We start from the raw sequence: 17,900 nt of genomic DNA, 5'->3' as shown, positions 1-17,900 counted from the left end.
TAAAATACGCTCCCACTAGGCTCTCAGCCTTGCCTGAGTTCCCGTCTGGCACAGTTATCTGCTCGGTCCTTATTTGTTTACAGAATCCTTTTATCTGTTCCTGAGGGGCAGCAGTGGTTTAGTCAGTGGGAAAAGTGAGTGTGGATGTGAGATGCGTCTGCTGCTTTAGTCTTATCTGAATGATTCTCAGGACTCTCACTGGTGCTGTAACAATGGGCAGTCAGGGCAGAGACATTCTCCAGAGTCCAGTCACAGCCGCATATCACCCCGCTGAGAGGAAGTCAGCCTGTGCCGTACTTCCTGTTGGCTCAGACGCGACATTCAGGAACTGCACACAGCACTGCTCCTGGCTACGTGACCTGTATTGCTCTGTCCTGTGCTTTCTCTAATGTTTTAGTGTTACATTTACATTCAGAGTTTACATACATATTTATAGCGTTACGTATTATGTATTCAGCTATACATTGAGAATTTAAAATATTATAAATATATATTCAGGATCAATGCACTCAAAAGTAAGGTTTTTTTTTTTTTAATGTTTTTAAAGAAAAACATTAAAATTACACTCAACGAGGCTGCATTTATTGGATCAGAAATATGGTAAAAACAGTAATGTTGTTTTAAATATACAATTTAAAACAACAATGTTCTATTTTAATATATTTTAAAATGTAATTTATTTTTATGATGACAGCTGGATTTTCATCATCATTATTTTCGGCATCACATGATCATCAAGAAAATATTAAAGACAGTTCTATTTATTTATTTATTTATTTATTGTGGAAACTGATACATTTTTACAAGTTCAAAAGAACACCATTTATTTGAAACAGAAATATGTTGTAACATTATATAAACATTATAAATGTCTTTACTGTCACTTTTGATCACTTTTCCTTGCTTTATTAATACTTGAATAAAAGTATTAATATCTTTCAAAGAAAAAAAAAATCTCTCTGACCCCAAAATTTTGAACCGTAGCATATATTTAGATTTACACCTATTCAAGATTTTCAAATAATATACATTTGAATTTAAAGTATATATTTAGAATTTGGATTGATACTTATATTTTTATTTAATTTATTTATTTTAAATTATATTATTAATTATGTTTTTATTTTTATATTTTAAATGATGTATTATTGTTTAAAAGTCAGATCTTTCCAACTATATATTCATATTTACAACTCAATATTCAGATTTGAAAATCTATATTAAGATTTACAGCTCTTGATTTGACATGTGATATGGCTACATTTTACACAAAATCCTACAACATAATTTTCACATGACTTAGTAATTAGTATGATTAAGTACATAAATGAAGTATTCTCATATGCGTGTTGCAAAATAAAGACTCCTGAAGTATATGTACTGCAGTAAGTGTTATATATGGGGTCAGTTTGTATAGAGTTTCTCATAATAAAGCTATCATATGTATTTAAGCGATTGGTAAGCACAGTAAACAAACATTTTTCCCATTCCCTCTGTTAGAGTATGTATGCCGTGTTACCGGGGCTGCTGGACAGTAACCCTTTCTCTGAGAGCGGTCCACTGCGCATGCCAACGGGAGTCAGCCAAATCCTAGACGTCCTGAAGGAGGCACTGCACCTGCTCAACACTTTCCAGGTGCACAGCGAGATCACATCTCAACTGCTGACCTACCTGTTCTTCTTCACCAACGCCTCACTCTTCAACACGCTCATGGAGAGAGGTGAGCACACACACTGAAGGTCCTTCTGAGGACCTGTTGCACAAGCTGTTTACACTACAACCACAATGGCTACAACATGTAAGGCGAGAGAGAGTGGTGTGAACTATTTGGTTGAAACGTCTGTTCTCACTCCAGTGGTCTTGATACTTAGTTTGGACAGGAATTTTTCACAAGGGTGTGAATTTTACAAAGAGAATATTTGCACCTAGGTGTAAATAACACTGGCTGCGTAACACCGCTGTTTGCATGACAATAGTCTGCTGGAGCCGGACAAAATTATGACAAAATGTACATTGGTTTAGTTTGAATTGAGATTTTGACATTTCGTGAGATTGTGACTTCTGTCAATTGCTGAAAAACTATAATGAATAACATCCTACCTCTTGACTTTTGAATATATATTGACGTTTAACGTGTTTTAAGGATCTGGAGGTGGCTTCTACCAGTGGTCTAGAGGAGTGCAGATCCGGGCCAACCTGGATTTGCTGATGGACTGGATTCAGAGCATTGGCATGGGACATTTGGCTACTGACTTCTTCCAGAGACTCTCCTCAGCTGTCAACCTACTCGCTACTCCTAAGGAGACCCTACTGCAGGTCAGAAACCCTTTGAACTGCTTCACAGATGCTTACACAGATACAAAGTATTTACTTCTGCTGCCGTGCTCATGTACTCTAATAAACTATAATATTCATACATACTCGTACATATAATAAACTATGATTTCTTAATGAGAATTGTGTTTCATTGCATTCGAATGCATTATGTTTCATTTTCTGTAAACAAAATACGATTTCTTTAATTTTGGGGCAAATTTTGATTAGTACTATTTGAGGTGAACCTACCCAATATATTGTTTCCTGTTGTCGTGGAAAACCCTTGAAATATCAGGTTTTTCCAGATATGGAGAAGTCATGAAACATTGTGGAAGTTTATATAGTGAATATAAATTGGTAACACTTTACAATAAGGTCCTATTAGGTAGCATTACTTAATGCATTGTTTTTAATTTGTTACAGATGTTGTTATTAATCTTTTTTAATATATGTTTTAATAAAAATACAACTATTCATTGTTAGTTTGTTAGCTCAGGTCCATTAAATAATATTAACAGATACGATTTTTGAACGTATTAGTGAACGTTGTTAACTAATGTAGTTACCTAATGTCATCAAATGGAACCATATTGTAAAGCGTTGCATAATTTTTTGTTGTTATACTCTGAAAATTTCCATTAGTTAGATATTGCTCTTGTGTAGAGTAAAAGTTGCTTGCAAATCAGTGTTGTGAGAAAATTGTTCTCTTGAATTGCTTTTAATGAATTAGTCAAAACAGTTCACACATCCGTCTGAATGATTCATTAGTGAATCAGTCTAAAAAAAGAAAATAAATGCCCTTATTAGGAAATGCATTTGTCATAAAGTGTGGGAACCTTGCTTGGTGTGTCAAAAATGGTGTTGGTGCATGTCTGTATTGTCTGTTCAGTTTGCAAAGAAGAATACATTTGGGTTTGACAGCAAGGTGTGTTGGAGGTTATAATCTGGGTTTGACTGCTGAATTGACAGGTTGTGAGTATCAGTTATCCTGATAAAGCCCTTTATTGGTCATCAAGCAGCCACTAGGACTATAAAAATGACGTGATGTTTTAAGAAACGCTAAGCAAACCTGTTTCACAAGCCACAAGCATTTCCTGAGGTATCAGGTTAATTCAATAAAACCGCATGATGGCATCAATCTCATGACAAAGGTCATATCTACATCTTGAGTCATGCAGTTTTTCAGTGCATCACATAAATAAAACCCTGTTGAGCTTGTCAGAACATGCCGATGGATTCATCTGTGAACAGTCTGTCATGTAATCCTAAATAATATGCATTATTCAGTTAAGTCATCACAATGTAGACGGAGCGCCGCAAGCAGGAGAGACTTTAGTACCTGGATGAGCAGGAAATAGAACTCAAAACAGCTGTTTTGTCTGGTCCTAAACCTGTTAACTTCCTTCAGAAGCCATTGTTTACTCTTTTGTGCATAAGGAAATGAGTTTCTCTTATAGCTTATCATACCATAAAACAAAGGCACAATAACAGAGGACAGTACAAAGTTTACAGCATGCCACCCAAACACATCCTGTGCCGAGGGGGGTTTACAGGTCTTGTGAAGCGGCTCATGGTGGTTGACTGTCGTTTGACGGGTGAACTTTGACCTTTAAGGCTCTTAAGCTGTCACAGTGTCACACAGCAGACGTGAGAGCCGGATTACAGCTCTGGGTGGGAGGGGCTAGTATGATCTCACTGTCTTAAATGAGCTGAGTTTACTTTAAATACACTCCAAACAAACACATACGTGACTCACTCTCACATGACCGCTCTGTTTATTTGTTCTGCATTCTGCCATCAACCATAAATGCACTTTGAACAGTTTGAAACTGTAAACGAAGTGTTTTTCAAAAGCAACCTTTCCTAATTAGATTAAGGGCGTTTCTAATCCACCAAACTCAATACAGTCTGCCTTTTCTGAAATCGTATGCTTTCTTCTAACTGATTGGAATTTTTCTGTATCTGTCTAAAGCTGCTTTTTCATTATCTCTGACAAACCACAGACCAAAAGATGTTCATTTCCAGTGGAGAGTAGAACAGGAGCTGCGATCATACAGTATGCATATGCAAGATTTTCTGATTTGATTCGAGCTTCAGGTGAATTTAAATATTTGAACTTTTGTGGCTAGACTGTGTACAAGTGTTTCCTAACCAAAGGTATGAGCGCGAGGTGAAAACTGCCATTATTTTTCCACTAAATGTTACTCTTTAAACACTATTTCCATAATGGGTGATTTAATAGTAATGTCCAAAATAATATCCATCCATCTATTCTTCAAACTTATCCTCTGTAGGGTTGCGGGATGTCCGTAATAATTATTTACATTGATAAGCCCTAGAAAACCTACTATGCTTTACTTTCAAACATATTTATTCACAATTATTTTGTGTGGATATATATATGCATACATTATTCATTTATTTTACAATGGTGAATAAGCGGAGGGTTTAGTGCAACTGCCACTAGGAGACGAAATGCAACAGTGTCGGAGCCAGTTTAAGACTTTTCACACTACACTTAACTCTAGCTTAATGTATTTTTACGCCATGAGTATATGTGAATTTTAACGTCGAATCGAGCAATGTTTCACACATTTCCACAAATGGACAATCGGTAATTTAAACAGATTGCGTGCTGGTTAAGGTTTAGTTTACCCAGGATTTTGCATGCCATGAAATTAACAGTTGTAAATAGCTGCGTTTCCTTTACCCTTCAAATTGCGCAAATTGAAAATACGGAAACATGAAGATATATTCCATGAAGGAATTTTGTAAATTTCCTACTGTAAATATATCAAAACTTAATTTTTGATAAGTAATATGCATTGCAATACTTTTTTATCGACATTTATAAAATATCACTTAAGTTTTGCGCAAATCTGTAATGGAAATGCAGTTAATGTGAAATGGTATTTTGCCTAGCAACACCCTATCAACCAAATAGACAACCTTAGTAACCACCTAGTAACTACTTAGCAGCCATACAGCAATGCCTTAGCACTTTCCAAGGAACACAACACTCAACATAGAATATTTTAGCAACACCCTGGCAATTGCCTAAGAAAGTTCTAGCAACAGTCTAGCACACCCGGCCAACTACTCAGAACACTCCAGCAATCGCTAAATCTATCTCACTCTTAATTCTGTATAGATCTTAAACTACATAAAATGTACAAGGGTGATTTAACCTTCAGACTTTTAGGTTTTTTAAAACTATTTTAAAGATTTTGACGACAACTAGCCAACATTAAAATTTGTCTTGAGGAACTGTACCATTCTAGCTAATAATATTAGCACATGTAGCACTTGTCAAGACAAATGAGACCACAAATGTCTGTCAGTATCATCCAGTGTGCAATTACTGAATGTTAACTTCCTCTATCCTGTCAACAAACAATGATTGCATGTCACAGTAACTAGGAGACTGGTTGTTAAGGTTCCACCCATGGCATGAGGTCACAGTTAGTGGTTTGTAAAACAACCATTTCTGCACATAGTTTAAGATGTCTTTTCCCCTTTTCCATCCATCTATTCTGGGACAGCCATTCAGACTCTTCAGCCCAGACTGTTGCTTGTGAGTGTCCATAGCAAAGAAAAATCACAAAATGACTTCTCCTTAATGTCTCAGTTATTTCTTTTAGACAGCAATGAGATCGAATTAAAAGTAATAGACATTTTCTTAAGAAAAAAACTCTTAGCAAATGTGTCACTCAACAGTGTCTTAAACTGTGCTCTCAGGTTTGTCTAGTCTGCAAAGAAATCCAGAGATCTTAAATATTTCTCATCAGATTTATCCAAGATGATCTGAGTGGCTATCCATATGCATTGTCAATTGTCTCATTTGTGTCTGTTTAAGGAAGCTCAGGAGGAACTTCTGAAACAAATTTGATAGACCCAACATCTAGACCTGTTATACTTATGGGATTGGGTTCTAGTATATCCTTTTCATATTCCAGTTATACTCCAAACTGAATCCAGACCTGGCTTCATTAAATATTTAGCATTATTCTAATGCACATGGTTGAAAGCAACAACATGACTGTGTTTTGACTTTAGTCAGTCTCGTGGCTTTTCCAGACTAATGTGACACCACCCATCACATGTTTGAGGCTTTTCTCAAAAATGTCTATGCATCAGCTAAAACTTTCTCACTACATTCATCCTAGAACAGCTCATTACTTAGATTTATATGTAATTGGTAAATGCAATTAAGCAATTATCTGTAAAATATACATTCATCATTTAAAAGATCGTCTTACATATTTTAAATATGTTTTTGCACAAGACGTGAACTGTATTCTTTATTCAAATTAAACTGAACAAAACACTGAAAATATAAACAAAAATATAATTAATAAAGATGAACTCTGAGCTGAATTAAACTAAGCTGTAACCTTAACCATGTGCCAAACATATCCTGTCAGCTTCTGCAGGAGTCTGTTGTGCTGGTGAGTTTGTACAATGTTCATTCCCAGCCGCTGCTTCCTAAATTTTGTGAAGAGACTGGTTTAATTACATACAAGTACTGGATGTTGTTTTGGATTCAAAATGACACAGAGGAAAACACTACCCTGTTATTAAGATCGACTATTCTTAAGACACCACTGAAGGAGAATGAAAACAAATGTGGAGTGTTGTTTGGTGAGCTGTCCTTTAAGTATTTTGGCTGTATTTTCTTTGTGGTATTTTAAATATGTTTTGTTTGTTCGAGAATAGAGTTTGCTTATCAAATCAAGGCATATATCATTAGAAATGATGCACTCTTGCAAAATGAATAATTGTATACCAATTTTATTTTTTTTATCAAAAATACTGGAAACTAGTGTATCCACCCTATTATTCTCATTATTGCATAGAAATGAACTGAGAGTACATGATATTTGACCAGAGTTGCATTTCTCTGCTTGTTTTACTTGAACTTAGTGCTGCTTTTGACAATATTGAACAATACTGACAATATTGTGTAAATTTAACTGTAAAATATGGTGTTTCGATGCTAAAGAAAGGGTATGTCACAAGGCTCGGTCTTAGGTCCTTTGGTTTTCTCCTTGTACATACTACCTTTAGGTGCTATTAATAGAAAACTTGGCATTTCCTTGTTATGCAGACTATACACAGCTTTCATCTAAATTGATCTGTGAATGTTTGCACCAACTGATGGCAGTTTTGATCCAACACTTACGTTGCTGTGTCCTGAATAGAGTTAACTGCGCTGAAAAATCTGTGCATGGAGTGGTTTGAAATTTCCGTTACTCACTGAGCTCAGTACAGTTTGTCTCAAAAACTAGATTTATGTGTGAATTTTTGACCCATTCACAACAAGGTCCCTTGCAGATTAATTCTTCTATGCATCTGTATGTGTGTTTACAGGCATCATGGTGCACTCTGAGAGCTGAGTTTGTTCATCTGAACCCTGCACAGCTGCATCACATGTTGAGAGAGTACAACACAGCTCGGATGTGCCCTCCGTGCTGGACGCCATCTCCAGAGGATTCAGTGGCTGCCCTCAATACCTGTGAGCCCAAATATGAACATACACACACATTGTTTTGTAACTGGATGATACAATTTCCAATATTTAACCATTGTCATTTCCAAAATATCTTATACCAACAGCCTTGTTGGTGTAAAGCACCATTTCTTATTTTAAACATACAGTGATGTGAATGATTGTTCTATTTATTTTATAAGATAAGGCTCAATTGATGTCTTGAATGCTTTTCTTTAGCTCACTGAGATTCTCATGTTGCTCTGCCTGAGTGCCTGACAACAAAAATGTTTTCTCTTAGCTAATATCCTGGAAAGTTTCGACAACCATCCTCCTCTAATCCTGCCCGGCAGCATTTTTAATCTGGAGCTGGGAAATCCCATCACAGAGCCAGGGCTGTTCACTCCTCTCCGGCATCTGCAGGAGTTTATCCAGTCTCTCCCAGACAGCCAGACACAGTCTGATCATCAGCCCTCACAGGTAAACCTCCTCCATGCTGTTAACTCCCTACAGACGCCACAGAAAATGCAATGGTTTAAAACTGGTTTGACAGTAAATTTCGGAATGTTGGCCTGTAGTTTAGAAATAAGTAATTCTCAACTAAAGTCAGTATAGTTATTCTGCTATAGTTATAAACCTACCCTAGATTTCTTAACAGTGTTGCATAAAAGACTGCTATTAAATTTGAAAAATGGTAAACACATCAGACTCCGACAACTGGCTATTTTACACTGAAGACGATAGAATTGCATCCTCCTAGATTCGTTTTGTTTTCTTTCACTTACAACAAAACTTAGCATTGCCTAAATTTCTTAATTACTTTCCCTGAGAATCAGACTTTTTAACGTACGATATCCAATCATAATTTTCATTAATAATTTGAGAATCTCTTGCTTCGAACAAAACCAAACAATATTTAAATCTTAATATCTTAATAAAACCTAATTGACCATCATTTAAATCTCTTAAGAAAACAGAACCGACCAATATTACATACCAATAATACAATATAGCCAGATCTAAATCTGGAGGATCCCTCATATAATTGTTACATAATGTCATATCGCCCAGCCCTAAAACTTCTATAAAGCTGCTTTGAAACATTGTGTATCTTGAAAAGTGCTATACAAATAAATTAATTGACTTGAAATATAGTGTGTCAATTATTTTTGACATTTCGGATGCATTCAGGGCTCCTGCACTAACTTGACTGAAGAGACAGCATCTGAACCAATAACCTGCCAGGACTCAGAGGAGAAGGATCAGCACCATGTCAGCTTGACACCTCCTCAGTTTCGGGGGTCTCACAGTAACCTGAGCTCGTGTGAGGCCGTCCTGACCCAGAAACTCAAGTGCCTGGAGCTCCAAAACAGCCTGTCAGGGAATACAGACCTGGGCTACCACAAGAGTCTGGCCCTCGACCCCTCCTGCCTGCTGACGCCTCCCAACACCCCTCAGAGTCTTGAGCAAGCCGAGCTTGAAGCCAGTCTGCTGGAGGGGGCGGCACAGCAGACGGCACGCCAGCACAGGAAAGGTAACATCACTTCACCATGACCGAGCAGATGCTAAAACACATGCTGAACTGCCTCTCTCCACCAAAAACCTTTCCAGTTACAAGGATTATGAACACAAAAAAAAGGGAAAATACAAGGTTTCTTGCAATTGCAAATAGTTTTACAAAGATTTGAACCTACTTGAGCACTAGTACTACTCATCTTCTGTTTGTTTGTCAGCTGTACTCTGAGAAATATCTCAGATGTTTTCATCCCATAGCGTGTTCCCTGATTTCAAAGGCATGGCGTATTGTCTTTGGAGGCGTGTGGGAGGTGCTGGTGTTGATGTGGAGTTGGGTTTGTGTGCTCTGGCTGCACAAGGAAACCAGCCCCCCTTCTCTCCAGAATGCTCTCCCACATGTAATATATTTATACAATGTGCAATGGTCAGGTGAGGTCACTGAACAGCTTCAAGAGTGAGTCTTTGTAACTGGTGTTGGGATCAGGTAAATAAATATTCCCGAAATGGCATCCCTGAGCACTTTATTTCTTCCTTAGAAGAATCATTATTGGAAATTAAGCAATCAACATTATGCCTCAGCCTAAATATGACTGCCAAGATCAGGTAAATCATTGAGCCTCTGAAGCACTTTAAAACCTATTGTAGAGATATTTGTAGGAAAACAATAATAACTCTTGATGTTTCATCAATGACGAGAAATTATTTCCATGATGAAATCATAAAAAGATCATACATTTTTACAGCATTGGAAAGCAATAAACAGGAAGCTTCGTGAACTAAAGCAAAGTATGCAAATAGTAAATAGGTCCAGTGATGATAATTCCATGCTAATGGATTATTGCTATATTGATATACCATTGTATTTACAGTACATGGTACTTCCGAGAATTCCCTGGGATACCCTGTTTTGTTTTTTGTTTTATTTTGTTTTTTAGTCTGTTTTTGGATGCAAGAATTTGTATTAGGACACAATGGGAAAAGAGTTAGACTTCAACTTTATATATAGTTGTACCACTTTATTTTAAGGTGTCCTACACATGTTACATGTACTTACTATTATAATAACAATGAATTATGTATAATTACATGCAAACCAAATTACAGTAACCCAAGCCAAACCCTAATCCTAACCCTAACATATAGTAAGTACATGTAGTTAATTAATATTACTCAGTACTTAAATGTACACTATAACAAGGACACATTAAAATAAAGGAAAAAAAAAAAAAAACTTAAAGTAAATAAAATAAAATATTGGCATGTTTTATAACCATGGTAAAACAGTGATTTTTTTTTTTTGCACATTGGCACACACCCTTGAATTACTTTTTGCATTTATAAAACAGCAGCAAAAACAATACGAAAAATGATGCCAATATTCAGTATAATTGCAATTTATAACTAAAAAAAGCATAATTAGGCATAGTTCATCCAAAAATGAAAATTCATAATTTCTTCACCCTGTCGTTCCAAACTCATAAGACTGTTCATTTTCAAAACACAATTTTAAGGTAGTTTTAATGAAACCCGAGAGATTTCTGTCCCTCCACTGAAATTCCATTCTACCAAAGCAGTCAAACCCCAAAAAGGTCATAAAGGCATCATAAAAAGCAATCCATCTGACTCCAGTGGTTGAATCCCAATTTTATGAAGCAACATAAAAACTTCTTTCCTAAATTATCTTGACTTTGCATAGTTATCTGATGCACATTCACAAGAAACAATGACGTATGTGTGAAGTTTTGACGTAAGAGTGGACGTTTTGACTGTTTATGCCGCCAAGCAAATTGGCAGCTTCAAACAACAGCTTCAAACGCAGTTCAGTCAGATTGCAGAGCTGAAACGGTTATAAAATAAAGTACAGTATAAACTAAAATCATTTCTATGCTGAAATGTACAGTAATATGGACATTTACATATACAGTCAAACCAAAACTTATTCAGACACCTTCAAAATATCTCATATTATTACTATAGTTTATATTGTTATAATTTAGAAAATGGTAATAAAATATGACAAGAACTCAAGAGTTAAACTGTGTCAGAACAAATTAATCTTGATAATGTCAGATAACTTCTGTAGAAAGGTATGCAACAAAACAAATTACATTTTTGGTCCCAAATGTTTATCAGTTTTACTGGTAGTCCACTGTACGAAGAATTTTTGGGTATATTATGTCACAGTTTACTTTATTTTGCTATCAACACTTACATAAATGAACTATAGGTTTGACTGCAGATAAAATGTGGTAGAGCCCTACATGTGGCGTCCTGTTCCCATTGGTTTCCCGCCTCCTCTTTCTTAAGACTAGTGTGGATTTTCCTTATCAAAGGAACTCTGTTTAGACCACACCGGTTTTGGTCACTAATTCATCCCGCTTTTTTGGTTGTGGCACAAATCCTATAATCTGGTTCAGGAATTACAGAGAGGTGGTGATGTCAGGAGAAAAAAGAGCAGTGGATAAAGCATCATGGGAATTTACAGTTGGCTTGCTGGCTGGAATCTTAATCGGGACAGGCATTGTTCAGGACGCTGGTCGGGTGGCTGAGCGCTGGAAGAAAACCCTGTGTTTCCACCAAACCAGAGCAGAAGATCTTTATGGGAACATGAAAAGACTTCATAATTGACTTATGTTTATGAGTCGTGACAAACCAAACCTGCTGTGAAAATTCGGATTTCATTTTGACTGTCATGAAATAATCACAATTATAATAATCTTGACAATCCTGAAAACAACTTTCATGTTCTTAATGCAAAAAATACTTTCTTATGTCTTTCTTCCGAATATGAGGTTATGTATGACCTGGACATTCAGTGGCATTTGGTTTGTTTGTGCTTCTGAACTGTTGAAGACTCTGAGCTGATAATGTATTGTGATTGATTTTGTTTTCTCAGTAGAGAACGGCATCACAGAAACCACAGAACGGATGAAGATGAGGATGATAGAGATGAAGTGTTTGCTGTAGAGCTGATGAGAGGACCTCATGGTCTTGGGCTGGCGCTGGTGGATGGAATGGTGAGAATGATCTTTGTTGTATTTTTCTTTTCTGTTTATCATTCTGTACTTGTGTACTTGTCTCTCGCCCTTGTGCTAGTGTACATGGGTCTCCTAGACTATATACATAATGGCATACTACCCTACTGCTCTTACTCTTTCTATGATATATATGTATGTTTTTATGGAATACGTGCATGACAGTTGATGCAGATTAATGGTAATGAGAATTTATTAGGAAAATGACCTGGATATGTTTTTGTTTGACACACACATGCTCTCCATTTACTGTAGAAGGTGTGACATTTTAAGCAAAAGGCCCCTCTAATAAGCAGATTACATATTGTCTTTTATGGTTGTTCCTTCATTGTGATTATGCTGTTGAAATGACCCTGTTTTATACTTCATAATATCTATGTCTGTGTAAACACACTGCTGTGTAGAAAACAAATGAAAACTGTAATGCAATTTGAGCGCTTGCTGCACAACATCTCAACAGCTTCAAAACTAGGCCACTCAAGAGCTGTTATGACTAAAGATAATCAGGGCTACACTAGATCTGTACAGTTAAGTACATGCAGGCTTTGTTCTAAAACCTACCTTGATGTATACAGGCTACATAGACAGCATCTTAACCTTTAAAGGGATACTTCACCCAAAAATATAATTCTGTCATCATTTACTCACACTCATGTCAATACAAACCCATAAGACTTTCGTTCAACTGAGAGAATTCTGCTCCTCCATTGAAAATCCATTCACCCAAAATGTTGACGCTTCAAAAAGTTCATAATGACATTGCTTGATTCATATGGATTACTTTTGTAGTTTAATCCAAGACACTATTGCTTTATATGGGTACACACACATATTTGGTAAAGCAGGACTATTTTATTTAATTGTATGTATAATAAACAGTATCTTCGGATTAGGTTTCTTCACTGAATTTGTCGCAGTGTGTTGTGGAAAAGAAATTCCACAACATCGGCGCTATTTTGGAATTGCGCTCTCAGGCTAATTTGCCCTGTTTAGTAAAACTGGCCCTATATGTGTTGCTACCTTAGATTTGGTTTTGACCAAAGAAGACGTGGGCGACGGCATAACCTTGTAGTTTTTAAAGCCTTCACTTCAGAAGTGATGCACTAAAATGCTGCCTATGTAGGAAGCTCATTAGCTTTTGGAACAGAGCCATAGTCTCTTAGGGCTGCTTTGTTCTTTTCATTGGAGAGTTTGGCTCTGTAAATGACTTGGTATTGCTGACTTATGAGGCACATGTGTGGAGGGGTTGGTTTTACGAGAAGTGGCTCAGTAGGGGATGAATGGGTTTGCGTTGGACACACTGAATGTCTTTTGAACCCAATAATGAGTCCAGAGTTTGACTGAACGTGAGAAGCTCTCCTGCGTTTCCCAGAACTGCACTGTCATTGAAAAATATAGAGCTGATGTTAACAATAAGATGAAGTTAGAACCTGATGACTGTGTGGTTGAGTCTTCAGAGACAATAAAACATTCTCCGTGTGAGTCAGGACGCTCTCAAACAAATGCAGCAGAACTAGACTGATACAGAGGAGAATCAAACTCATTCATTTCCTGTTGCTGTTGGATCATCATGTAGTCATGGCTAATCTTGTGTCTTGATAGAAAACTCCTCTGCGAGTGAGTGGGATCTACGTGAAGTCAGTGGTGCCTGATTCCCCAGCAGCCCTCAGTCAGAGACTAAGAGTGGGCGACCGCATCCTCGCGGTCAATGGAGTCAGTCTGGTGGGAATGGACTACCACAGGTGAACACCGGACACTTCTCCAAACATTCAACATGCTGCCTTCCTACTGAACATGTCTTTTTATGTTTAAATACATGTTTCTCCTTTCCATTTATTATGTGAAAAATGTTTCTTGATCATTTTAACTACATTTTTACTGATTTGGTTAAAAAAGGATTAAACCTCTAATTGATAAAAGCACCCATAAGCTGTTTCAGAACATATATATATTGAATAAAGTCAAAAGGCTGACAAATATTTTTATTAAGAGTTATTTATGCAGTTCTGTCTGGTGCCACTAATGGAGCAAAAGTGATGCACTATCTCTCACTTATAAGAAATTGTCCACATTAGTAGATGTTTTTGATAATGATGCTGTCAAGGTTGTATTAAAAACATATTTTGATATCTTACAATTATGTAACAAATGTCATTTTTCCAAAATAAAAAAATATATATTTTTTTTAATTTAGTCCTAAAATCACAAGAAAACTGTTTCACATTTGAAATTGACAATAAAACACCAAAATTAATTATTCTGAAATATTTTTTGGATTTTTTTTCTCATTCACATTATTCACAATTTAAATTGTCACAAATAATAGCATGAGGTGTGTTTTTATAAAAAAAATTCATTTTGCCACTGTCTTTTTGTTTAATGCTTCACGATTTAAAAAGTACTGCATTGTTCATTATTAGCATTCATTTATTTGTTGTTTTCTTAAAACATATTTTCTTATTTCTTTTTTTTTTGATTTTGGAGTCAAATGACTTGGAAATGTTCTGAACAGGTTTGGGGAGATTTCACTTTATAAGATTGAATAGAGATGTCTGAGGTTTCACATGAGATCAATGTTCTTGACACTGAAACTGATCAAATGCTCTGTTTTTTCCTGTCAGTGGACGAGAACTCATCCGGACGTCCAGCGATTCGCTGAGATTACTGGTGGCCAAAACTGAATCCAGGAGCTTCATCACCAGATGCTGAGAAACAAAACAGACTCGTTGACTATCATTGGACTGATCTTTCCTCATTGATCCATTCAGTCAAATCTCAGGCAATTATGCTGAAACCAAAGGAAAGGCAATTCAAATGAATTCATTAATGTTGCTGTTTGTGTTGTTTTCTTTGTCTCTTTGTCTCTGGCTGTTGGTGGGAGTACAGACGTCTCAAATGGCCAGGACAATACAGGTGCATCTCAATAAATTAGAATGTCGTGGAAAAGTTCATTTATTTCAGTAATTTAACTCAAATTAAATAAATTCAATGCACACAGACTGAAGTAGTTTAAGTCTTTGGTTCTTTTAATTGTGATGATTTAGGCTCATATTTGACAAAAACCCACCAATTCACTATCTCAACAAATTAGAATACTTCATAAGACCAATAAAAAAAAACATTTTTAGTGAACTGTTGGCCTTCTGGAAAGTATGTTCATTTACTGTATATGTACTCAATACTAGGTAGGGGCTCCTTTTGCTTTAATTACTGCCAGGTGATCAGTTTGTGGCACTGCTGAGGTGGTATGGAAGCCCAGGTTTCTTTGACAATGGCCTTCAACTCATCTGCATTGTTGGGTCTGGTGTCTCTCATCTTCCTCTTGACAATACCCCATAGATTCTCTATGGGGTTCAGACCAGGCGAGGTTGCTGGCCAATCGAGCACACCAACACCATGGTCATTGAACCAGCTTTTGGTACCTTTGACAGTGTGGGCAGGTGCCAAGTCCTGCTGGAAAATAAAATCAGCATCTCCATAAAGCTTGTCAGCAGAAGGAAGCATGAAGTGCTCTAAAATTTCCTGGTAGATGGCTGCGTTGACTGTGGACTTCAGAAAACACAGTGGACCAACACCAGCAGATGACATTGCAGCCCAAATCATCACTGACTGTGGAAACTTAACACTGGACTTCAAGCAACATGGATTCTGTGCCTCTCCAGTCTTCCTCCAGACTCTGGGACCTTGATTTCCAAATTAAATGCAAAATTTACTTTTATCTGAAAAGAGGACTTTGGACCACTGAGCAACAGTCCAGTTCTTTTTCTCCACAGTCCAGGTAAGACGCCTCTGACGTTGTCTCTGGTTCAGAAGTGGCTTGGTAGCCCTTTTCCTGAAGACGTCTGAGCGTGGTGACTCTTGATGCAATGACTCCAGCTTCAGTTCTCTCCTTGTGAAGCTCTCCCAAGTGTTTGAATCGGCTTTGCTTGACTGTATTCTCAAGCTTGCGGTCATCCCTGTTGCTTGTGCAACTTTTCCTACCCAAATTCTTCCTTCCAGTCAACTTTGCATTTAATATGCTTTGATACAGCACTCTGTAAACAGCCACACCTTTCAGTAATGACCCTCTGTGACTTACCCTCTTTGTGGAGGACGTCAATGTTCGTCTTCTGGATCATTGCCAAGTCAGCAGTCTTCTCCATTATTGTGGTTTCAAAGAACAAGAGATACCCGGAATTTATACTGTAGGGATGGTCATTTATTGAAACTCAAATGTAAATATTGTAATATTTTGAGATACTGATTTTTGACTTTCATGAGCTGTAAGCTCTAATCATCAAAATTAAAACAAAAAAAACCTTTTGAAATGTTTTACTTTACATGCAATGAATCTGAAATTTTCAAAAAAAAAGTTTCACTTTTTGAAATAACTTACAAGAAAAAATTGAACTTTTTCACGACATTCTAATTTATTGAGATGCACCTGTATGTGTTTATTTATATATATATATATATATATATATATATATATTCCCTGTTGAACAAACCTGTGTGCTGGTCCTAAGCAAATAGCTCCTGCTCAGGACCAGCACATGACCAGCATCCATGCTTCAAAACCTACCTAACCAGCATATGCTGTTTTTTTCAACAGGGTTAGCATTTATTTCACACTTTTCTTTCTTTCTTTTATGTAACAGTTTACCAGATGTTTACCAGTGTTTTATTTTGGTTTAGTATCTGTCCGTCTGTCATTTTCTGGTTTCCTGAGAAATAGTTGTGGTCCAGACAGAGTTATTTCAGTTTCCATAAAACTCAAACTGGAAGAGAAAGATAGTCTCACAAATCTATTCTGTTCATAACATCCAAATACTGCTGTAAATATCTGTCAGAGCTACATTAGTTTGAGTCAGTTTTTAATATTTGGCCAAAGTATCACTATTAATGTAGTTTGTGTTGCTGATGTTATGAAACTATGTACTATTTTATATTGATGTAATTTCATATTAATATTACTTGAGGCTCCTGATGTTGATTATAAATGTGCCAGAGAAACAGTGTTATATTGTCATCAGTGTTCATGATGGCATTAAAAACAATCGGTTATAATATTTATATTGATAACTGTTAATGTACAAGTGTAATAAATATTATTTCATTTCTTTTTAAAGAAAAGAGAAAAACTGTTGCGGTTTATTTTTTCTTTTAAAAAAGTTTTACTTTGTTTAATTTAAATTTATATCCATTCATTGTATTAACATTTTCTATACGTATAAAGTATATCAGAATATCCCATAATATCCCATAATCCTTCTGGACAAGATGATCATGCAGTATTACATGCAGTTTTTCAGTTATGTATTTTCTATTGAACAGGAAGTTGGATGGTGCAAAGCAATCATTTTAATAGTTTGCAGGTGTTAGAAATTTAAAATACACCTGAAAAAAAAAATAATTTTGTCAATTTTTAGTGAGTGTAAATGGCCTCAAAACTAACAGACATGGACTAAAGCCACAGAACTGTAGGCTGGATTTCAGAGGGTCTTTATCTGGTTTATCTCTCTGCTGGTCTGTGAGTCTGCAGAGATTTACAAATGAAATATTAATAA

At 36.3% G+C, this 17,900-nt stretch overlaps 1 protein-coding gene across 1 annotated transcript in view; it reads left to right on the top strand.

Moving 5' to 3' along the window:
- Positions 1–17,518, top strand: part of radil2a (Ras association and DIL domains 2a) — a 32,370-nt gene extending 14,852 nt beyond the window's left edge. Inside the window, 9 exon segments of the mRNA XM_058769086.1 lie at positions 1,501–1,720; positions 2,144–2,316; positions 7,687–7,831; positions 8,106–8,284; positions 8,996–9,338; positions 12,216–12,233; positions 12,236–12,336; positions 13,957–14,096; positions 14,976–17,518. Coding sequence (XP_058625069.1) covers positions 1,501–1,720; positions 2,144–2,316; positions 7,687–7,831; positions 8,106–8,284; positions 8,996–9,338; positions 12,216–12,233; positions 12,236–12,336; positions 13,957–14,096; positions 14,976–15,063 — 1,407 coding nt within the window. The 3' untranslated portion in view covers positions 15,064–17,518.
- The last annotated feature ends 382 nt before the right edge of the window (positions 17,519–17,900 follow it).

The sequence above is a fragment of the Onychostoma macrolepis genome, chromosome 03 (assembly GCF_012432095.1).
Source record: "Onychostoma macrolepis isolate SWU-2019 chromosome 03, ASM1243209v1, whole genome shotgun sequence".
Taxonomy (NCBI): Eukaryota; Metazoa; Chordata; class Actinopteri; order Cypriniformes; family Cyprinidae; genus Onychostoma; species Onychostoma macrolepis.
Note: the sequence above shows the minus strand (reverse complement) of the source record. Positions and strands in the feature narration are given on the sequence as shown.